The sequence below is a fragment of the Sinocyclocheilus grahami genome, unplaced genomic scaffold (assembly GCF_001515645.1).
Source record: "Sinocyclocheilus grahami isolate Dianchi unplaced genomic scaffold, SAMN03320097.WGS_v1.1 scaffold38.1, whole genome shotgun sequence".
In the NCBI taxonomy this organism is placed as follows: Eukaryota; Metazoa; Chordata; class Actinopteri; order Cypriniformes; family Cyprinidae; genus Sinocyclocheilus; species Sinocyclocheilus grahami.
Window position 1 is genome coordinate 2,564,073 of NW_015505217.1, and position 25,049 is coordinate 2,589,121.

At 36.4% G+C, this 25,049-nt stretch overlaps 2 protein-coding genes and 1 long non-coding RNA gene across 9 annotated transcripts in view; all 3 read right to left on the reverse strand.

Moving 5' to 3' along the window:
* septin15 (septin 15) overlaps positions 1-12,308 on the reverse strand; it is a 31,537-nt gene extending 19,229 nt beyond the window's left edge. For 2 of the 7 annotated variants that reach the window (XM_016267510.1, XM_016267507.1), the window contains exons 1-2: positions 12,012-12,308; positions 8,647-8,743 (exon numbers count right to left, since the gene is read on the reverse strand). In XM_016267510.1, the coding sequence (XP_016122996.1) occupies positions 8,647-8,743; positions 12,012-12,050 (136 nt within the window). In that variant the 5' untranslated portion in view covers positions 12,051-12,308. Of the gene's footprint in view, positions 1-8,646; positions 8,747-9,132; positions 9,330-12,011 lie in introns of those variants that run through there. The other 5 variants (XM_016267508.1, XM_016267506.1, XM_016267504.1 and 2 more) reach the window with 4 other exon arrangements.
* A 685-nt stretch (positions 12,309-12,993) lies between these two features.
* Positions 12,994-13,333, reverse strand: LOC107581868 (uncharacterized). Its single transcript, XR_001608875.1, has 2 exons — positions 13,217-13,333; positions 12,994-13,106 (listed from the first exon to the last, which is right to left on the reverse strand). It is a non-coding gene; the product is annotated as an uncharacterized lncRNA (long non-coding RNA).
* Positions 13,334-16,356: 3,023 nt separating this feature from the next.
* LOC107581859 (C-C motif chemokine 2) lies at positions 16,357-17,216 on the reverse strand. The gene is made up of 3 exons (XM_016267531.1): positions 17,078-17,216; positions 16,773-16,893; positions 16,357-16,465 (listed from the first exon to the last, which is right to left on the reverse strand). Exons 1-3 carry the CDS (start codon positions 17,145-17,147, stop codon positions 16,357-16,359), a joined length of 300 nt encoding a protein of 99 aa, XP_016123017.1. The 5' UTR covers positions 17,148-17,216.
* Between the last annotated feature and the right edge of the window lie 7,833 nt (positions 17,217-25,049).

The window sequence follows — 25,049 nt, forward strand, 5'->3', positions numbered from 1 at the left end:
GAGATCAGACCGCTGTCAGACACGTGTGTTTGCACTTTACAGATGCATGTGTGTGTGTGTGTGTGAGATGTGAGAGCGACAGTAAGAGAGAGAGAGAGAGAGAGAGAGAGAGAGAGGGGTGGGATCGGGAAAGGCCCTCGAGCCGGGATTCGAACTCAGGATGCCCGTAACATAACGGCATTTTCTGTCGGCATACTGCCCACTAGGCTGTTGGCGCCAAAACACTAGCTTTATTTTAGTATTTTTTATATAGGCTACTATTATGGCTACTATTATATCATTTATAAATATTACAAAATAGATTATATATTTTCAGTTTTAATTTTAATTTTAGTTTGAAAGTTTTAATAATTTAGTTGTGTGCTTGTCATTTTTTAAATATTTCTATTAAGTTTGAATTTATTTCTTTAATTTTAGTACTTCAACTTATTTCAGTTAGTTACTAAGACAACATTTCTAATTTTAAGATTTTTTTCCCCTAATATTTATATATTTTTTCAGCTGTATTTCAATGATCAAAAACTACTTTTTAATAGTTTTATTTAATGAAAAAAAAAAATGGGTTACACTGGTAAAAGTTAGATATAGTCCCAAAACTAAGACAAAAATAAATTTTGCAACCATTCAGATCACAAAAATACTTTTCATAAATATAATAACAAATTGCTATATAATAAATAATTGTTGTTGTTATTGTTGCGGTTTACTTTTGATTACATAACTGATTGGTTAAAACCACCTAAAATATTTGTGAGAAAACACAAAAATCTAAATTCATTGCAAATTTGTTTGCTCAAACCATTTCCAGAGGTTAGTTTAGGCCAGTAAAAGCTTGTGTTTGACAGAAACCACACAGCAGGATGTATTCATGAAATCCCAATGCCACTGCTTTAACGGCTGAGAATAATAGATTACCCTCCAGCTCCAGATATCTCTAATGCCCTGTTTCTCCCTCTCTTTCCCTCTCACCCCCTCAGGGCAAAACCAGACCCAATTAGCCTTATCCCCTCTTTTAATTAAATATCGGTCCGCATGATCTCTGAAAACGAGATGCTTCAGTCACACAGCAAGGACCCAGGTCTAGTTCACAGTTGGCTGACCTTTATCAGACCCACGGATGAATGGAGTGAACTCACCTCCCGGTCTCTTTTTGGACCCTTTAATGTCTTTCTTTTTCTACTCCAGTCAAAAGGGATACAGCACATGTGCTTCACCGGCTAGGACAAACAGAGACACTGGAAAACCATTAAACAGAGGAAAAAGTCTATAGCAGTGCTAATAGACTGGCACAACCACATAGTGCAGATAAATAGACCCTATTTCCACTGGCTTTACGCTGAACTAAACTCAGACAGGCTATAAGGAGAACAGACATTTCAGAATAAAAGGGGCATGCTAGCATCACTTCCTGACCCAGTTTAACACGGTTTGCATTTAGCTTGAAAAAGTCGGGGGGCAAATGGTGTTCAAAAGTAGGGCTGTGCAAATAATCGCATGCGATTGTCATGCGCATCTCGTCAGTAAAGCCGCTTCCGTGATTAGTACTCCACTTTCAGTTGGAGCGGCATTTACTACACAGAGCCGTAGTTCACCGACAATTAGGCAATATCGCATTCATAATTCAATGCAATTCATCTGCAATTATGAATGCGATATTGCCTAGCTTGTCAGTGAACTACGGCTCTGTGTAGTAAATACCGCTCCATCTGAAAGCAGGTGATGGCGATTTACTACTAATCACGGAACCGGCTTTACTGACGAGATGCGCATGACAATCGCATGTGATTAATTGCACAGCCCTATTCAAAAGTCACCAGCATTTCATGCAGTATGTCTGCAAGTCTTTTAAATAATGTCTTTTAAAAAAAATCTATGGCCCAAAAAATCTTTACACTTCACCCCTAAAATTTTAATTCTGTCACTATTTACTCACTCTCATGCGGTTTCAAAGTAAAATTATTCAAATATAAATATATAGTAAAATATACTTTTAAAAAACAAAAAAATTAAAAAGAACATTTTTTTTTTAATTTAAAAAAAAAAAAAACTTTCAAAAATTAAGTTAAATAGAAATAGAAAAAAAATGTCAAAAATGCATTACAAAATTACTAAAACTTAAAATGAAAACTGAAAAATAATATATATTTTTAATGAATGTGGTTTGGTTTCCAACATTCTTCAAAGTATCTTTCGTGTTCAACAAAAAAAAAAAGAAAGTCATACATGAAGGCGAGTAAATTACGACATTTTAATTTTTGGGTAAACTATCCATTTAATCATTTAGAAAAGTGTTTTAACATGGATTGTTAATTATGATAATTAATCGATCATCAATTAATCAAACTTCCCTATTTAGATTGAAAGATTACTTCTCTACCCTTATTAATTGCTACTACCCTAAATGGATGGGCGGATGGGAGGACTGGGACGAATGGATAAACTTTCCACACATTCTTCTTGACTTTCATCTTTTTACCTCTTCCTGTCATAAAGCACCCCAGGGCCCATTACTGGGCTCAGATATCCTGACAATTCCCCATCTCCACCTCTTTTCCACTGCCCTGCCCCCCCCATCCAATCTCTTGCTGTCTTTTCTGTGCGCTCACTCACTCACTCTTTTCCCCTCATAAAAGGGGCTCAAGCGCTGCTGCCGTACAGTTGCTTAACCCTTTAACAAACAGATAGCGGACAGTGAGCGAAAGAGAGGCCCCACTACCCCAACACATAAACAAAGTTGAATTGCTGGTGCAAATAAACAGCAAGAAACACTATTTTAATTTGAACAAGTCAGAACAAAGTAGAGCTTTGGGATCAAGTATTTAGTACAGTTACTGATTTTAAAGGACGTGAGAATGCAAGTGTGATAGCAAGTGTGTGTTTAACTAGTTTTCGGAGAGGGGCTCCTGTAGTGATAAGATCCATTGTTCGGCAACAAAGGTCAGAGTTCATCTCCGAACAGCCTGAGACAACAATCAGCAACGCTTTGAAAAAACTCCCATGGACATACACACACACACACACACACACACACACACACACACAAGTAACTTCAAATAGGAAAATCAATCTGACCTACATAAAAAATAAGATCCATGAGGTGACACGAGTGATGTTATACACTGCACATGCTCGAGCAGCATACACACTCTACATTAACTTACATGCAGATATGGTGGAAATGAGTTAGATGTTCCCCACCGGCAATGCAAGACTCTTAAACACACATAATTCTGCCCTAAGCTATGGACTATGTTTATGCCACGTGCATCAATTTCTGTACTGAATCTGTAATATTATATACAACCACTTTAAGAAATGCTTCAGATGGTAGAGTAATGGTTCTCCAAAAGCTATTGTTCTCATTCATAGCAGTCTTCACACGATTAAAAGTCGGTATGTTAACCACATGGACACTGTTTAAGATACACAGTCCACATGATATTTCTCAGAAGTCCCAAACCAGCTCTCCAGGAACCTATGTGAAATATGTGGTTAAAATGATGCAGTTAATTCAAACACTTCACTTCCCATAATGTGACAGAAGATCTGTAAAGCTACATTTCACCATTGAGTGTATAGATATTGAAGTTCTTTAATAAATCATGCAAGCTGTCATGAATTCTGCAATTTGTTCACAAGTCAGTTACACTGTTTTGGAACGATTTAGAATCATTTTCATAAATATGTTGAAATTGACAGTAAATAAATGAACAATTAGACACTTTAAAAGCAGAATGGGATATGAATTTGGTGGCTTTTACAAATGAAAACTTTAAAGTATTTTGAATAAGAAATTAAAACATAATAAATTACTGTGGTATTATTTGTAGTAAATACACTCATAGCCATCGAGAGCTGCGAACCTCAGAAGTCCTGCGCAAAATACCTAAACTTAAAATATTCCCCTTTTCAACTTGAACGAAACTTTAAAAGAGTGTTTATTTGAAAAGCCAGAGATACGCCAGTGTTTGTGCGCTGGTGGATACATTAGCATGTGTGGGCTAAGACTGTCTGACAGGCTTAGCTCTATGACCGGGTTGTTAGATGACCTGTTGGCAGGCCAGAGAGGGGAAGCTTTGGCTTCATAATCCAGGGATTAAAATCTCCTCCCGGTGTTTGTCCGTGTTTCAGGCAGGACCTTTTAAACGGACCTAAAGCATGCTAATGTACAGCTCTTAGCAGTAGCTACACTAGTGCAGCCACACCAGACAAATTGCTGCTGTGTTGTTGAAAATATGTCTGAACGACTTGGAATTCAATAACATGTCAGGTCTTAAGACTTCAGCTACAGATTAGAAAAATCATCACTTAATGTCCAAACACAGCTGTCGGAGATGTTACTGTGAAAAACGCAAACAGCGCAATTAACGAAAACATGCAGGAAATTTTACCTTTTTTTTCTATTCATTGCTTGTACAGGTGTGAATTCTACCACACAGATTGAATAACAGTTAATAAAACAGACTAAACCATATTTTTTAACAAGACTACAAACTTCAAGGTTTCATTTCACTTTGAGAATCTTTTTGTGGCCTGTTCTTGCACCTCAAACACGCCTCAGATAACTCAATTTGAAAAACGAACCTCAAAAACTCTTCACATTTTCCAACGGTTTCTCCCTGAAGAAACATTTTGCCAGCTGGTTTGAGAGGGAAAGCTCAAGAAAGGAAATGCTTGTGGAAAAAAAACACAAGGGAGACAGAGACAGAGAGACAGAAAAGACAGGAAACAGATTTTTTCCCTCCCTAAGATTTTGGAGGGAAAATTGGAGTCCACAGCCAAAGCCCTGTGGTGTCTGTCAGGATGAGTGGCAAGAGAACAAGACGGCAGTTTTCAGTTCTGTCCTTTAAAAAGCCACTGGACGTGCCTGAAGACAGTTTTAAGTAGATACAAAACCCCCATTACGTGTATTACACACTTAGATAGTTAGACTACGTCATATTTTCAGCCCAGTTTGTGGAACATATATGCAAAAACCTGTTTAGAGAGAAATTATGTGGAGGGGGAAACTTGTTTCTGAGGTAAAATGTGGCATTTCAATATTATTAAATGAGAAACACTTAAAGACAGATACTGGTACTTACTAGATTGGCATTTATTAAGATCAGTGGTGCTATTCATTGTATAAATACTAGGGCTGGGTTTTGACACAAATTTCACGATTCGATTTGATTCTCATTCACAAGCTTGCGATTCGATTCAATATTATTTTGAATATATATCAGATACAGTACATGCTAATGCTGTAAAATATATATGAGAGTCAGTTGGTACTACATTATTATAATATTGAAGGTTAAAATGAATTGATTTGTTAATTTCACTTAATGAAGTTTTTAAAACAATAAAGTTACAATTACATAATATTTCTACTTCAATTTGTTTTAAAAAAAAATATATATAAACAATGGTGGCTGTCATAAAATAATGGATTTATTCAAACATAAATTAAACATCGAAGAACATTTAAAATTTATAATGAATATGTTATGGTGCATACATTTAGCAAAACTGCCCTCTAGAGTTTATTTTTCTATACGACTAATGAGTTTATGGTCATCGATTATGTTTTTCTGAGGTAAATGTGACGTTACATGACATTGTTTACAAGCCATCATATTGACGTCTTTGCGCGGCTGAAACACTGATTGAGCGATTACATGAGATTTATTGTAATACTGCAATACATTGGACAGAATTTGAAATCTGAGACTTTCATATTAAAAGTACCAAAGCACAATGCATATTGCGTTATATTGGATGGGAAGTGCCCTTCAATGTTCCGTCCATTAACTGAAAACAGGCTAGACTAATCGATTCTTGGGATTTAAGAATCGATATCGTTCTGTAAAAATGAGAATCGATTATTATCGAGATATCGATATTTTTTACCCAGCCCTAATAAATACACTACTGTTCAAATGTTTGGTGTCATATATATATAAACAATGGTGGCTGTCATAAAATAATGGATTTATTCAAACATAAATTAAACATCGAAGAACATTTAAAATTTATAATGAATATGTTATATGGTGCATACATTTAGCAAAACTGCCCTCTAGAGTTTATTTTTCTATACGACTAATGAGTTTATGGTCATCGATTATGTTTTTCTGAGGTAAATGTGACGTTACGTGACATTGTTTACAAGCCATAATATTGACGTCTTTGCGCGGCTGAAACACTGATTGAGCGATTACATGAGATTTATTGTAATACTGCAATACATTGGACAGAATTTGAAATCTGAGACTTTCATATTAAAAGTACCAAAGCACAATGCATATTGCGTTATATTGGATGGGAAGTGCCCTTCAATGTTCCGTCCATTAACTGAAAACAGGCTAGACTAATCGATTCTTGGGATTTAAGAATCGATATCGTTCTGTAAAAATGAGAATCGATTATTATCGAGATATCGATATTTTTTACCCAGCCCTAATAAATACACTACTGTTCAAATGTTTGGTGTCAATAAAATATTTTTTTGTTGTTGTTGTTCAGCTGCAAATCAGCATATTATAATGATTTCTGAAGGATCATGTGACACTGAATAATGGTGTAATGAATGATGCTGAAAATTCAGCTTTACCATCACAAGAATAAGTTTAATTATAAAATATATGAAAATGGAAAAGTTACTTTAAACTGTAAAAAACATAAAAAAATATTACTGTTTTTACTGTATTTTTTACTGCAAGACCAATCCCTATTCAAGACCAATCGCAATTCTGTATGCAAATATGGTTGGTTCCAGAATTCTGAACATTTTATAAAATGTCAAACTTTAATCTTAAATGATTACAAAACAAAAACAGATAGACCAGCTAAAGGCTAAATTGTCAACAAAACAGTCGGGATGAAAGTTTGATATTTTAGATCACATTTACTGGAGCTCAGCAAAATTTTGTGGATAAACTCCAGTCATTTCATGTGCGTTCGAAAAAAGATCCCCATGCAGATTTTGTTCATGTTCAAGATGGTCACACAATTTCACCGCACTGAAGAACAGAAAGCTGCTTGGTTTGAAAGTAACTTTTCTACTGTAATGGCAATGGACCATTTTAACCAGTAAAATTTTGCTAAAATATTGCTAATGTGACCACACATTTACACTTGCGAGCACTGTAAATTTACTTAGGGGCCACATATCTTCAAGGCAACACAACCAGCTTTCTACAAAGACTAGATTTTAACCAGCAAAATTTTACTGGTTAAAATGGTCCATTGTCATTACAGTAGCAAAGTTACTTTCAAACCAAGCAGCTTTCTGTTCTTCCGCTTTCTACAAAGACTAGTGCGCTAGACTAGACTAACTCCTGGCACCAGTACAAGTATCTCAAAAGGCCGGTTTACCAAACAGGAAACCGCAAACTAGACAACTAGCCTATATAACAGAGGAAGGGAATGAGAGAGAGACAAAGACACAGAATGAGTAACAACTTGGAAGAGGAATAGAGGAACAGAAAAAATAAAGAGATTATTTCACACCAGAGCTGGAAAGCAAACCCTCTGCAAGTGCTAACAGACACAAAGCCAGTTACTATGGCGAAGCGCTCCGCAGCAGTTATGTCACTGAGATTCATATTTCCAATACAGCTTTAGTCACAGCATCCAAACCACAGAGAGTGTGATGGTGACAACAGTATTGATCATACAAACGTTTCTCATCTATCTACTCTTGTATGTGGGCATTCGTTCATCAGCAAAAAATCACTTTCATGCAAAGCCACAGACAGATTATTTACTTAAAGCAAACAACAGCAATCTCATTTTGTGTATCATTTTACAAAACGAGTGTCATTTGTGTTCCTCATGTATGTAAAAAGAGACTTTTTCAAATAATCACCTATGTCAACATTACTATGTATTTTTTGTTACAAATTTTCTTATTATTTTTATGCAGTTTTAGGCCTGTTCTTGCTTAAATATTATCAGCAAATTTTAGATTAAAAAATACATGGAATTAAAAGCCAGCATTTTGTCTTTGTGTTTTTGTAAGATTTTATTTTTCTATGTATTATTAAAATAACTTACAATTTTGTGTCCCATGTTATGCACAACCCTGTTACCATCATATTTGACCTTTTTTTTCAGTGATGAAATACCATAAATAAATAAAAAACTTAATTATGACATTACCATCATTTCAATATGTGAATGTGAACTTAAAATCTCATCTTTTTTTGTTTTAATCTTTTCATGTCATTAGTATTATAAAAGTTGAACTATGTTGCCATGATTACATCATAAATAATAGATGCAAATAGAACTAAATATATAAAAATGTATACATTTTCAGCATTCAATTAATAATAAAACTAACTAGTTTCACATCCTTTCACACAAGACTTGCAATGTCAAATTGAACTGTATGTGTGTCAACTGTTAACGTTATATGAATGTTTCCTGAATGTTTTCTAAAGGCACAATTACATCCAGTTTTTGTTTAAAAATAAAAAAAAATCAGCATTAACATTAATTTTTAAGAACAAAATTAATTACACTTAATTACATCCAAACTTAATTTAGCTGGAAATGGAAGCACAATATTTACTTGTTATACGTCTAAAACCTTATAAAAACTTTAATCTGCAAACATTTGAATTTGTCCCAGGTGAGCAAAATAATTTTGCGACTTACCGACAACCATGAGTGTGAACTCAAACCCCCTCTTCACGGACTTCCTGTACACCTGGTTGGGGAGGTTGGCGAAGCCGACATAACCCTCCAGATTCCTCTGCTGGAAGAGAACACAGCTTTACTCCACATTCCACTGATTATAGAGCAGAACGGCTCCTTCATTACTGTTATCCCTCTCAAAACAGGGCTCAAGAAGACTTCAGAGGAAAGATTTAAAGGCTATGCTAATATTACCATTAGTTACACTGGATAATGACTTAGCGACTCCTAATCTCACATGCAGGGATACCACAACAAAGGATAACATGGAATTTTGCTAATTTGAGGATAAGATCGGTTAAGCACATATGAAAGTAACACACCAAAACAGCTACAGGCCAACAAGGAGGTTGAGCGCTTTTCTAGCCCAAACACAAACTTTGGGAAACCAAGAGGCTGGGGAAGGGAGGACACATGGGATGAGGTGAAGCCCACATGCTCATTTACGTTTCGTATCAAATCCATCATGAACTCAATGTCGTCATGGAGACAGTGAATTTCGTTCCAGATCACAGCCAGCGCCTTGTCCAGCTTTAAGTCCTTCTCGAGCTCCTCCATCCCTTTCTCTCCGTCGCTTTCCATCTCTTGTAATCTCATGCTCTCAGAAGCACAGCGCTGAAGCACACGCTAGGCGAGGCAAGCACAATTGATCGCTCTGCTTTGGCTCCGCTGAGCTTCTCATGCATGGTAGGCCAATGGAAAACTAACTAATAGGGGCCATACTGATCATTTAGAGAGAGATATTTTGAATGGAGAGGGCTACAGTTATCAGGGCGACTTAACTCTTTTGGGCCTAACCACAGATATACTAAACCAATCTAAACCAAAACTAACCCAAATAGATTCTTTGGGAAACAGTTTATTTCCTATAGTTCACACAAAAATTAAAATTTTGTTAGAATTCGTAGTAAGAAAATGATTATACCAATAAATTAGAAAAATTATTGGCTGATAACATGCATCTCTAATAAAAAATGTTCAGGAATAAATAATATGATCTTCGCTGTTTTTACATTTATATTACCTTTTTCATTATATAATGCTCACTTAAAGTTAATCTTTAAACACTAATTTAATAATACTGTTAAATTGCAATCTTTAGAAAAATATATAAAAAAAAAATTTCATATTGTACATTACAACTCTGCAATGGAGATTTTAGCATTTTATTTTTCATTTAGACAAAATACACTCATTTAAACAAAACACAAAAAAGCATACTTGGAAGAAAAATCATTAGAGAGATGCATGATGCATCTGTACCATATTGGTCATCGGCAATACCGATAAATTAGAAAAATTATTGGCCAATAACCGATATGGTATCGATGCAACATGCAACTCTAATAAATCTTCAGAAAAATAGCTACAAAGTATTAACTATCCATATTGTATATTATAATGTTGCAATGCCAAAATGTAACGATTTTAGTGTTTTCTTTTTCATTTATTTAGACAAATAAATATATTTTTCATTATTTTTATACTGTACATAATAATATTGCAACGGCAACATTGTAATGTACAATATTACAAAAAAATTATGCACAACATGAAAAAACAATTTAATTATGTAAAAAGCACAAACAGCAAAACCATTTATTATTTATTGGCCATAACATAATTATCAGAAAAAATTATAATATGGTATTGGTTAAAATGTGAATATTGGTGCATCCCTAAAACTCATACAGCCTTGGAACAACATGCATGAATAAATGACAACGATTTTATTTGTGTGTGTGTGAACGATCCCTTTAAAAGACCAAAATATCAAAATGAATTTGATAAGAAACCTCTAACAGTTTATGGACACCTGCAGTGCAAAATGCAACAGCATCTTCTTCAAAACCATACTATATATTTCATACAGCAGTCTATAAATAGCCTTGCTCTCTGAACAGCTCAGGGCATTTTCCATGCTTTCACTCTTCAAGAGCTCTTACGTAACTGTAAGATTGATGTCATTGATGCCCAACATGGCAAACAACAAAACATCGGACCAAATGGGTGAATCAAATCATTGATTATCGAACCCCTTTCCATGCTACCATCCTAACTCAGACGTGCAGTGTAGAGAACGGGACAGATTGAACAATGCAGATAGCGTATGTGGGAAACAATGTGGGTGTTCACAAGCTTTCTATTCAGAATAGGTTTAACATTTGTGCAATTCATCCTTTTAAGGATGCATAACACAGCTGATATGAGGACCCTCAATATAGTGGCCCCAAAAAAGTACTTGAGTATTAAAAGTTATAAACGTATATAATATCAATTGGCATCTGCAAAGAAATGATGCTAGACTTTTTCTCAGAACCAACTTCACTTTTATGAGCTATTTTTACAATTACTCTTAACCAAATGGCCCTATTTTGATTTTAAACAGACATATGAAGTTTCCTTCAGGTTCACACGAATGGGATTGTGATATATGCTTGGTGACAGTTTTTGGCTGCTGTTCTCTCTAACCCCATTGAAATGCATCTCCACTCACTGCTCGTGCTTAGAGCCTGTCATTCTCATTTGCTCCAAATAGCTATTAACAGCCCAACTATTGCACTCCAAAAACACATCTGTATGCATCTGCAATCACAATCATCTGTCTTGAGGTCAATAGATATTCAACATATTATGTGTGCAGCCTCAAACACAATAGAATTTGGATCAAGTTTATGGATCCCTGATTATGGCAAGCTATTTTCACATTTATTTCTTAAAACAGCCAATATCTACTTTAATGTAACTAGTACCTATTTTTCCATTTTTAAAAAGTAATCCAATAGTGAAGACACTTGTTTTCATATAGTGCTGCTAGTGCTTATTCATTTACTAGTCACGTTTACTTTGCTTTGACAAGTTGCAAATATTAACCATTAAATTTTATGGGAATCTGTGTATTGTATATATTCCAACTGTTGTTGTTACCTTTTTACTAGCACTACAAACAATTACCACACATTACAACAGAATTTGCAATTTGTTATCATTAACAGAGAAATAGTGACTTGTTACTTGGAACAACGGCTAGCAGAAAAAGAATAGATGTAGAGTTACTACTTGAATATGTAGCCTACTAGATGACACTGGAAAAAGTACTAGCATCTGTTTAAAAGTTATTGGTGAAATTAGTAATAAAAATAGATGCTAGTTAGTTTTAAGTAATAAATGTGAAATCGGCTTGCCGTAACATAGATGATTAGAGGGACAGTCACGTTAGGAATCAATTCGCCCACCACTATGCAAATCCATGAATCTATAAACCAGATGTGCCTTAAATGTATTTTCTAGGCAGATTTGGGTAAATGCATGAAAATTGTACTCACTGCAACGCTGGAAACAGCTGAGTCGGGTCTCTCGATCATTGTCCTGTGACAACACCCACTCTGAATCCCAATAGATCAGGCATAAAAAGATGAGTCGACTCAAAAAGGGTCGAGTGCAGAAGCGATGATGAACTCTAACGGCTGATTCGGATTTGGACTAAATGAGTGGATTTTTAAGGGAAGTAAACGTGCACAGAACAAAAACAAGCATGTGAGCATCGGCCGGGGGAAAATGTTACAATGCTGCGAGTGCGAGCATGAAAGGCGATTGTCCTCCTCCTAGAGAATGCAAGCCCTATTGGTCAGCGACTGGCCGCTTGTTATGATGTCATAAAATCCCGCCCACCTTCGATTTTCATTGGATTACTGGATTTTTGCAAAGGATTGTGGTATTTGTAGTGGCGGGCAAAGATGCCGTGTGAAGTTGCCTCGGGAGATGCATACGCAATACTTCAAACACACACACACACACACACACACACACACACACACAATTATGTCAGTATTGTGATCTCATAAATAAATTAATCAATCAATAAATAAATAAAGAGGGAAATCATTTTAATTATCAACAGACTCGGAAGAACAGATTATGAGGCGATTTATATGATCTGTAATGATGTACGTCTGCCCTCTAGTGGAATATTCAAAAAGTAGTAACTTGCAACTTGTCCATATTTATCATCATAATAATATGCTATTCTATTTCCTTTAGAACAGGAATGTTAAAATGTTTGATAACCTTTTGTTCATAAAACAGACCTCATAAATAAAATAAAAAATATCTCACTTGTGATGCAGCCCGACTGAGCCTGGTTTCTCTTAAGTAAAATGTACATCACATCAGTAGCCTATTGACATAATAATATTGATAATGATGAGATCAACACATTTGAATAATACACATCACAATAGTAACTCTCTGAAAGGTTACAGTTCAATACCAATTTTATTTTATTTTTTACTTATTTATGCAAACATGTGTCTAAGTACTTAATGGCCCGTTGGACCCACTTATAGTCAGGGTCCATACAGAATAGATTCTTCTGAATCTCTTCTTTCTTCTGTTTCTTGGAATCTGGAACTGTTACAAATCTAGAGCAGATTAAATCATCAAAAGCATTAAAACTACACGAACGTGAAGTAAATACTAAAGATTAGTTACAATATAAGTGTACATCTAACCATATCGAGAGCATACTCACACAATGTGTTTGAAAGGGCAACTGCTGCTTGTCCAGAAATAAGACTCCAGAAGTTTCAGAGGCATTCTGATATTGATTTCTTTAAAGCAGCAGATACTGTTAACGCTCATTATTGCTTTAGTACCTGAAAAAGTGAATGTGATTCAGCATGTTTTAAAATGTTTTTATTCTCCAGGTTTTTAAAATACAGAGTCAATAAGGGATATCCAACATTTTCAGAAAGAAATAACTAAGAACTATTTTAGATTGTTGAAATGAAGTTTCCAGAAAAGTTTCAATCTGAAGCCTGAAATGCTTTAGGCCTACATCCCGTTCCCGTGACAGAGAACAAATATGACAGAAACAGACACTCACCAGCTGAAGTATTAAGCTGCAGAGCACAGCACAGCATCAGAAACAGTGATGAAGTCTTCATTCTCCAGGTATTATACAGCACACAAGAAGCAGAGAAAGTAAGAACATGTGATGAACTGCCAGCAGCCCTTTATATAGACACGGTGAAATAGTTTTTGTGTAAAAGGAAAGAGCAGCACCACTGGTCTATATTTTTAAGTATAACAAAATTCTGTCTTGAAACCCTCTTTTTCTCTTTATACGAAGGTGTTGTTATGTGCTAAAACTGCATATGAGCAGGGGGAAATTATGGTGGCAATAACCAAAGCAAGCCCCGTGCTTAGTGCCAGAAAGAGTGGTGGATGAAATACCTGAAAGCCACACTTAAGTAAATGTACACATATCTTACCAGAAAATTACTTTGGTAGAAGTTAAAATGACTGTTTAGAATATTACTTAAAGCAGCACTATGTAACTTTTGGCGCTCTTGCGGTTAATAAACAGAACTGCACACATCCCGCGGAAGAACATTCCAACCGGAGCTACTTCTCTAAGTGTATGTCTATGGCGATTCACGCAGGTATGTGTTACTCCGCAGCGGTGACGACCCGACCAGCCTACAATAGTCCAAATATAAGTACTTATTATAAGTGTAAGACAAAAACGCGGTTTGGAAGATGAATTCATGATGTACTCGCTCATTATATACATTTAGCAAATTTTTAACACAGTTTACATAGTACTGGTTTCAGTAAAGGTTTTATGTGATAATTATTGTTGAAAAGTATTTTTTAATGTTAAACATATTGAAAGTAAAAGTACAAGTAAATGCAAAATGGAAAAGGAGCAAATCAATATTAAAAAATGTGTATACACATTTAAAGCAGCAAGATTGTTTTCAGTTTTAACTCCTTCTAACATTTTGTATCTTTGGGTACACTGTCAAAAAAATTCCGTAAAATTTACGGTAAAAAAACGTAAAATTTACGGTAAAAAAAAAACGAATTTTTACCGTAAAAAATACGGTAGCAACGTTTTAGATTTTACGGTTTTAACTTAAATTTACAGTTAAATACCGTAATTTCATTAACTGATATAATGTTAATATACCAAACTGTTGAAGTACTGAAATCTGTTTTGTACCTTTGTAATACACTGACAGCCATCAAATGCAGGCGGTGATGAGAAAGTCACACGATGAACCAAAGCCCATCACAAGCAGCTTTTAAATAATAACATATATAGAAGGTGCACAGTGTCATTCACACAAACACTAAACACCATCATGCAATAAACATTCATTTAACAACATTAGGTGTAACACACAGCTCTAATATACAAAACTAATAAGAAAAAACTAAGAAGAAACATAGTTATTTCAACAAAAAAACATCAAATATGAAATGTAACACAGGGAATTCTGGGAATGTCAATTTACGGTTATTCACTGTAAATTATACGTTCTTTTTCACTTCCAAAAACAGTATACTACCGTAAAATGAATGTCCAATACATGTAATGTCCAATACAGTTTTTCACTGTATATAGTAGGGGCATTTACCATTAACCATTTAACAGGATTTTACTGTAGCATTTTTACAGTCTTTTACCGTTAAATTCACGGTCATTTTTTACAGTGTAAGCATAAGTTCTTATGTTGGCACTTTCATTCCAACATAAGAAAACATTTCTGGAATCTGCATCTGAAGTGGCATATACATCTGTTTAATCATGTAACTCAGAGGTGACATGAATGCATTTAACCTGCAACTAAAATACACATACAAATCGTCAAGTGAATAACAATCAAACATCATAATTCTTCAAAGAAATCATCGCCATGAAACAAACAATCTCCCTTAAAACACAACACTTAAAATTAATGAAGTCCACTCATTTTAAGTTCTTAGGGCTTTGTCCACAAAATGATACCTGGTTTCTAGGCTAGGCCTACACGGCCACAACCTGTCAGCATTGTTTTGTCTGGTTCACAAAAGCAGTTAACAGCAAGTCCTGTCTGGCACCCAAAATCAGTGTTTTACTGTAAGCTTTTTATCAAGTAGAAGAGCAGAAAGCAGGAGACGAAGCTATTGCAAAATTAGCAGAGTTTATTAAGATAATCCTAGCTGTGCTTAAATGCTCTGTCAGCTTCATCTGACCAGCACAAATCCAGCAAGTGTTACTATAGCCTTCCACAATCAATGAAAAATGACTACTTTTACAACATCGTCTCTTGACGTTACCTTTAAATGAAGACGTTCTCTTATGTCTAACGGTTTGATTCATCTGTAATGATGTACGTGTGCCCTTTAGTGGAATATTCAAAAAGTTGTTGCGTCCTATTTTCAAGTAGTAGTAGTAATAATAATAATAATAAAGCCTTTAGAATATTACAGTATTCAATATTCTTTTGTTCATAAAATAGACTTCATAAATGCAATTTAAACAATAATATTTGTAAGACGCTTTTTAGAAAATTTACTTGGAAACAATAATGTGCATCAATGGAAAGAAATAAATCAAAGACTTATTAATATATATATATATATATTTTTTTTAAATATATTAAAACATAAGTAAATACTATTTACACAAAAACTGCTACTTGACACAAATTCCAATAAAATGGTCATCTAAACTGAATAGTCTTGGTAAATGGTCAAAGGCAGACACTTAGATAATAGACAACAAGGCAAATAATATTTGAATAATGCACATGACAATAATAACACTCTGAAAAGTTATTTTACAATTCTAATCATATATGGAGGTGGGGGTGTATCTGTGTAGACAATATCTTCCAAGTTTCATTTTGCTGAATTTGAAGCACTTTTCTTGTCTATGTGCTTCATGGCCCGCTTGACCCAGGCATTTTCAGGGTTTCCACAAAATTGTTTCTTCATAATTGTTACGAACCTAAAGAAGATTACAGACAAAAGCATTAGAACAACATGAATGTGAGTAAATAATAAATGTCAGTGGTTGCCTATTACTTTACAGTACATGCACTTGTGTACTTAGCCGACCTAAGAAAGTACTGGCTAATATAAGGTAATTACATGGGTTATGATTAGGTTTAGGTTCATGGTTAGTACTTAATTATTACCCAGTTATTGAAATTATTATAATAAGTACATAGTATGTACATACGGAACGGGACTGTACAATTAACTGCTAGCATGTTAATAATATAGGTGTACATCTAAACATGGGGGATACTCACACAGTGTATTTGAGGGGGCAAATTCTACTTGTCCAGAAATAAGACTCCAGCCGATTCAGAGGTATTTTACTGGTTTCATTAAAGCAGCAGATACTGTTTGCCATGTCATTTGACATTGTGTCTGAAAAGGTTTTTAAATACAGATTAAATTAATTAATTAGATTAAATACAGGTTATCTAATATTATCAGAAAGAGATTTAAAAACTGTTTTAGTTTGTTATTAAGTTTCCCTTAAGATTCCTCTTTAAAAGATTAAATCTGAAGCCTGAAACTTTTACATTCTATGACAGAAACAGACACTCACCAGCTGAGGTAAGTTGCAGAGCACAGCACAGCATCAGAAACAGTAATGAAGTCTTCATGAAGGTCTTCATTCTCCAGGTATGATACACCACATGAGAGACAGGGAGAGTGAACGCATGTGGTGAACTGCCAGCAGTCCATTATATAGTGACAGTGAATTAGTTTTCATGTTGAAAGAAATCCCCTATGCTTATTCTCTGGACCAGTGACATAGCCTTTTCTAAGTACAAAACAACACTGTCTTTGAACCTTCTTCCTCTTTATGTAGAGGTGGTTTTAAATATGCTAAAATAATGCATTTGACGTAAATATCCTACTTCTGTTCACAAAAGTCTTCAGTTTCCCTTAAGATTCCTCTTTAAAAGATTAAATCTGAAGCCTGAAACTTTTACATTCTATGACAGAAACAGACACTCACCAGCTGAGGTAAGTTGCAGAGCACAGCACAGCATCAGAAACAGTAATGAAGTCTTCATGAAGGTCTTCATTCTCCAGGTATGATACACCACATGAGAGACAGGGAGAGTGAACGCATGTGGTGAACTGCCAGCAGTCCATTATATAGTGACAGTGAATTAGTTTTCATGTTGAAAGAAATCCCCTATGCTTATTCTCTGGACCAGTGACATAGCCTTTTCTAAGTACAAAACAACACTGTCTTTGAACCTTCTTCCTCTTTATGTAGAGGTGGTTTTAAATATGCTAAAATAATGCATTTGACGTAAATATCCTACTTCTGTTCACAAAAGTCTTCTTATTAAAATGAACTCCTATACAGTTGCCTTATATTCGGCCTACTGTTCTGCTGTTGAACCTTTACTGTTCATTCATTAGCATCTGTTTGGATATAAGTGAAAATACATGCTCTGAGTTTAACTTTAATTCTAATATATGTATTATATTACTTTGACTGTATAACACCTGGAGCAAACAACGTGTTACATGCCTCTTTAACACCACAGTCATTTACACTGCATAGAAATCTGTTGCTGTTTCAAATATGCTTAATGGACTGCTATTGTCCTTTTTTGATAAAGGATTTTATTGTTTTAATGATGGCCTAAACAGCCCATAAAAGTTTCAAAAATGTGCCTGTTTTTGTCGGTATTGTATTATAATGCAGATTGTAAATAATTACCATAACAGATCAATTACTATTTTTCATTCTTAAAATATGAGCTGACTGGGTAAACAACCATTCTCTTATCTACCATACTTGAACAAACTTACAAGTAATTCCTGGGAAGAAGTATCCTCGCACTATGCATAGTCCAGAGGAGGGAGAGTGGGGGGCTCTGGAGGAGGGTGCAGAGCAAAGGAAGAGGAAAAAGAGTGCAGGGCAGAAAACAATCATAGAGTCAGGAGCAGAGGAGCCAGGTGTTGGTCCAGAGACCAGCCAGAAACGAAACCACAGGGTGGAGTCGAGGGATGGAGGAGCCATGTAAACTTGGCAGATGACACCTTGGGGACAACCGATGGAACCACTGGAGGTGGAGACCCAGGTGGAGCAGATGAGCTGATGACCCCACACAACGCTGATGGTCCTGGAGACAGAGGTGGAGCCACAGCAATGAGCGTCCAAGGTAAGGTGACCAGACGTGCCACTTCCCAGGGAAGTGGTACATCTAGTCACCTTAGTTCAAGGTGGAGCCGGATAACCAGAGGACAGAGGCGCAGCCGTTGGACCAAGGACAAAGGCAGAGCCAGGGGAAAGGTGGATCCAGACGGAGCTGAAGGCGCAGATCAACACCTGAACAAGGTGGAGCCAGAGGGAAGAGGGAGCCCGGAGAAACCATATGGCCGATGGTTTCCTTTGGAGCTGAGAGAGGGAGGAGCCAAAGGGGACCCGATGTGTTGACAGGCTGAGGTGGAGCGATGGGCACAGAGGCTGGAGACAGGGTAGCCTGAAGTTGGATGGAGCTGGTTGCCTGAAGACACATAGCAGAACCTTACAGCACGTGGAAGATGTGGAAGGGGTGAAGGACAGCAGCGGACTTGGAGTTGAGGAACTGGCTGATTGAGGGGGTGGGAGAGGGAGGCTTGGAGAGAACACAGGAGAACAAGAGCTGGGCGAAACCTGCAGTGATGAGATTCTGGGCTGGATGGAATCAGTGGAGATGCAGGAGATTCAAGGATACTGGGAATAACCTCTCCAAACCAATCAATCAAATCCTAAAATAAGTCTCTTAATTCCTCATAATAAGCTCCAAAGGCCAGGCTCAACTCAACTCACAGAGACGGGAGTGTGGAGTGGGCTTTCGTCTAAGCCGTCAATCTCCACTAACACTCCCCCAGCGATCTGCAGTGTTGACAAATCATGCACCGGGTCAGATACTCCTTGTGGCTCAGGCTCCAGGGCGATGTCATACTTTGTCCTTATTACCGGCACAGACTCAGGCTTGTTACCTGTCGGTCGCGGTCGGTGGTGGATGGCTGGTTTCTGGCAACGCTGGTGTTGGAGTGGAGCTGGTGAATACTTCCTTGGCAGGGCTGATGGTGAATGGAGAATCACAACTCATCAGCACCCACTCAACAAACTCTGCTAAATTCCCCTGAGAACCCACAAGACTCCATGTTCAGGCTGGTGAGAAAGAAAGGTACATAGCAAACGATCTGGAAAGGTGGCGAGGCACACCAGATCGAAAAATCCACTTGTGTGGGCCTCAATGAAATGCTGCCCATGCTCCAGACAAAGCAGCTGTACAAAGGGAGAACTCAGGGTTTATATACAGGGCAAACAAAGGGAGCTAATGAATGAATTAATGAGACATCAGGTGAACAGGACAACTAATCAGACAACTAAGGAAAAGGATAAATAGGTTTGAATTACTAATAATCAACATTTAACCTAGTACAAAAATTTTTTTTCAATGTTATATCAATGTAAATATTTCATCTGCAACAATAATGTGGACTTTTATAAACATCCATTTGGCCATAAACTTTTAAATGCATCATTATGCAGAAAATATGAGCAGAGTTCTCCGCATAAAGACCCACGGCTGGCAGATCAACATGCTACTTCTTTCCTTTACAATACAGTAGGAAGTTAAATTAAATTAAATGTGGAAGATGTTAACTGTGACAAGATGATTGACAGGCCAGTTTACAGTGACAGGGTATGTGTAACAGGGGCACCAGAGCATCCGTTAAAGACGCAGTTGTATGATGTGATACTGTAGTATGTTTCAAAGCTTGCCTACTCTTCTACTACACACTCAAAAGTGTGTACTTTTTCTTCACCAAAAGAGTACATACTTTAAGGGCATAGTATAAGTAGGCACACTGGGACACAGCATAGACAAAACTCAAAACAATATGAAACAGAGCAGACAACAATGGTAACACTCTGAAATATTTTACAATACAATACTGACCTGGATTTGAAGCACTTTTCTTGTCAATGTAGTTTATGGCCTGCTGGACCCACTGATTTTCAGGGTTCATACAGATTTGTGTCTTGAAGTGTTACAAACCTACAGCAGATTATAGAAAAAAAAGCACTAAAACAAAATTTATTTGAGTAAATACTAAATGTTAGCAGCAATATACTGTAGGTGAACATCAAAAATATATACATATATATATAGGGGATACTCACACAATGAGTACTCACACTACTTGTCCAGAAATAAGACTCCAGCTGTTTCAGAGGTAATTTGATTTTGGCTAAATTAAAGCAGCACATGTTTGCCCTCTTAAATTCATAAGGACCTGAAAGGTGAAGGGTTCACTTGTAAAATGTGTAAACAGAAAAAAAAGCACTAAAACAAAATTTATTTGAATAAATACTAAATGTTAGCAGCAATATACTGTAGGTGAACATCAAAAATATATACATATACTGTATATATAGGGGATACTCACACAATGAGTACTCACACTACTTGTCCAGAAATAAGACTCCAGCTGTTTCAGAGGTAATTTGATTTTGGCTGAATTAAAGCAGCACATGTTTGCCCTCTTAAATTCATAAGGACCTGAAAGGTGAAGGGTTCACTTGTAAAATGTGTAAAATGTGGTTTAACACGTTTATAGATATAATGATTTTATTCATCAGGATTTATATACAGAGTGGAGAAGGCTTATCCAATATTTTCAGAAAGAGATAGAGAACGTAAAACTGAAATGAAAATTGTCCTCTGGACAATACAACCATGAGAAGGTGGGTGGATAGGTGGGGGATTGGGTGGTGCGGCTTCTACACACTGCAAGAATTTTGCAATCCTATAAGATCATTGCAGATCACACTGTGCGACATGGATCTAATAAACTTGGGTACGACATGCATGTAGACTGTGCGATGATGACATCTATTGACTCGTAAGCTACGACGCACGCTTTTATAGAAGAAGTCATCAGCATGCGCTAGTGGTAAACAAAAAAGCATGATTTATCACACTTTGGCAGTTGTAGTTTTTATGTGTGCTGAAAAAAAGTGGAAGAGGCGAAAAAGGAAGGAATAAGAGCTTGAGGTAAGCAGTTTTATGTTTTAGCGCCATGTCGCATTGATTTCATGTCGCATTTTTATTGGCTGATGAGTAAACGTGGGTCGTAGCAGCAAACGCTCTTCGAGGATCATGCTGAATTCCTGATACTGTCAGAAAATTAAAGTAGGCCATCTTTGGTCGCAAGACTGTGATAACGGTCTCACTGTACGACAAGGACCGCCGATTAGGAGCCACGATCACAGAAATCGCCACAATTGTTTCACAATGCCAGTCTTTCGTCTGGTAAGCCGAAAATCGTGCAGTGTGTTTCAGGCTTTTGGCAGGATGGGAGGACTGGTTGCTGGGATGGGCATGGAATTTGAGGGGTGGTGGAGACTGGCAGGGATTAGGGGTGTGGATTGTTGGGGTGAAGTAGGTATACCTATAGAGGGGAGTGAAGGAGGATCGATTGTGGTGAGCGTTGTTTGTCCGGTCACACCAGCTCTGTTAATGAGGAGATAAAAAAATTAAAAGCAAATGATAGTAGTTTAAACCTTTAAACAGTATCATTTTGGATTGTTGCATTTTCAATGAAGAAGCCCTCGTCGTTGTCTTTATCAAAGAGACGTCTGGTTTCTCACAAAATCGACTTTTAGGTGTCATAACCCTTAGGGAAAAAAGTCCACATATATTTGTTGAAAGTGCTTGCATGAAATATGCGTTAAAAAGAATGTTATATAAGGAATTGGAAAATGAAACAACACCTTTCGGAGATTGGAAGATTTTGAGCTGCTGGCGAGATAAAATGTTATATTACTCTGAGCAGAATTTTACAAATACTCAAAAACAAATTTGTTCTTCAGAAGACAGCACACTGTTAACGATTTTTGTAAATTACACAGTATTTAACTATAGTATGTACTGTACTTTACTGTAAAACAGTTACACAGTATGTTACTGTATTTTAAAGTTGCATTATGGGAAATATCCTCTTGGCGCCATTAAAATACAGTATTTTTCATTTACTGTAAATCCAAATACAGTAAAAAAAAATAAAAAATTAGCGCGAAACCTGACCAATGACAGAAAGGCTTTTTTTCCTGCTTGGAGAAAGAAGAAGAAAAAGAAAAGGAAGACGCACACACCTCGCAGCTGCAAATGTATGTACAATATTCCTGCAGATGTTACACTTCAATGTCAGCCTAGCACATTACACTAGCAATGCCCTATATTTTGTGGAACAACAAATTTGGATTGTATCCTACTATTAAAATATATGAGAGATTTCACTAGTTTTTATTCTTCAGGTTTTAAATACACAGCAAGTAATAGTTATCCAATATTTTCAGAAAGAAACAGCTAAAATCTGATTTGATTATTAAAATAAAGAGATTCACCAGCTGAAGTAAAATGCAGAGCACTGCACAGTATCAGAAACAGTAATGAAGGTCTTCATTCTCCAGGTATACGTCAAGAGAAGAATATGTGGTGAATTGTCAGCAGCCCATCAAACAGAGATGGTGAATTCGTTTTCGTGTTGAAAGAAATCCCCTTGTTGATTCTCTGAGCAAGTAACACAATCTTTTCGTAGAAAAGTAGAAAGCATTCTGTCTCTGAACCCTCTAATTCCTCTTTATTTTGCGTAGCTGTTAGGTGCTAAACACGCATAAGAGAAAGTGTAGCACATTGCATTTCACACAGAAAATACCCTACTTCTTAAAATAGAGTGGTCTGTTGGCAAACCTTAGTATTGTTCATTTGTTAGCATTTTCTAACTTTTAACATAAAACGTTTGATGAAAGTGAAAGTGTTTTTCTATGAGAGTGAATTGTGTGAAGTGCATGGTGTTCCAGCTACACCTTGAAAGGAAATTAAAATGATTTCTATTTTTTATCCACTTGCAGTTTTACTAAGGATATGCAAGTTTGTCACATAAATGTAGCCAAAAACAAACTAACTAACTAACTACTTTTCTTTATGGTAAAAATAATGTTTTTCCTGAAAAGACAGACCATCTTTCTAGACATGAAATAGGGAGTTTGGTAATATAATTTGATAATATAGTTTGACAGTATAATTTGGTATATATTCATTAAATTCAAATAATAATATAATTGATGCAAACACAAATTAATTTAAATCGGCCATATTCAGAATGAAAAGGAACAATTCACCCCATAATACAAACTCACTGTTGTTCCAAACCGCCGACAGAGCGATTCAACTTCAGTCTCTCCATACGTCGCACCAGTGTTCTCGGGCCAGTACTGTGCGTAAAGCACCTTCAACTCCTCAATAAACTTGTTATATCCAGTCTTATACGGCAGCCGCCCACCTTTAGATAACATACGTTCCTCCATGTTCTTAGCCAAACTTGAGAAAAACAGCAACTTTGGTTTAACGTTTTGTCGCTGAGTTTTCCTTCGTGCAGTGGGATGCCCTGGAATGAGTTAGCATCAATTCCCCTCTGGCTAACTTCAGTGTAGCGCCCTGGCCTTTCAGCCGTTGCCTCAAATACCCTGATTTGCCTACAAATTGCCTTGTGGGCAGATATTATGCTACTTTCTCTTTTTTGAATCTCAAGTGACAGTTCAGATAATTCTTGCAATGCATCGCACATAATGCCAAGGTCGTTTACAAACGCAAAGGAAGATAAGCGCTTAACGAGTCCTTTGTATGTTTGCTTCGTGATGCTATCACGAGCAGGATCCTCTGAAACCGTTTTAAAATCCTTGTAAAGTGCTGGGTAATTTTTCCACACAGCTTCTACTGTTCTAATACTTGATGCCACCCATCTTGTGTCTAATATCAGACCAATTTTGCATAGCTGGACTTCTAAACTCTCTGCAGCATCCTTTAGCTCCATTCGGTTTTTGTTAGATGTGCTATAAATTGCATACAGTTTGTCCATCAATTTTAAAATAATTAATAGCGCCTATCTCTTTCACAACGTCGCCTACTTCAAGTTCAAGGCTATGGGATGAGCAGTGCCAGACAGTAATATTTGGGAAATGTCCCTGAGCCTGCTTGCTACTCCGCTTTTGCGCCCTAACATAACAGAAGCGCCATCACATGTTACTCCAATGAGGGTTTTAGAAAGAAATTCCTCAGTCAAATTTAATCGCTCCAAAGCAGATAATAGATGACGGACAATTCCTTCAGCAGTTAGGTCATCTATCTCTACGAGTTCAGTAAAAATGTTTGTAGGCATGTCCATACCTGGCAACTGAACCCTAACGTACAGTATATGATCAAAGCACTCTTTTTATTTAAGCTGGTAAACTCATCCAACATTAGACTGAGTTTGGGTGCACACTGTACTATTTTTTCAAATAGTTTTCTTTTCATTTCTTCTGAAATATGTTTCTGAATATTTGAACATGCAACATTAGAATGTAGAATCCTACCCATATCGACTCCATTTAACACTTGGCAGTCAAATCTCCCGTTCAAAGCCATATGCGGGCCTGTGACTTTTAGCCTCCTTGTAGGCTGTGCGAAAAACTCTAGCTGTGGTGGTTATCTGTTCCGACTGACTATTAA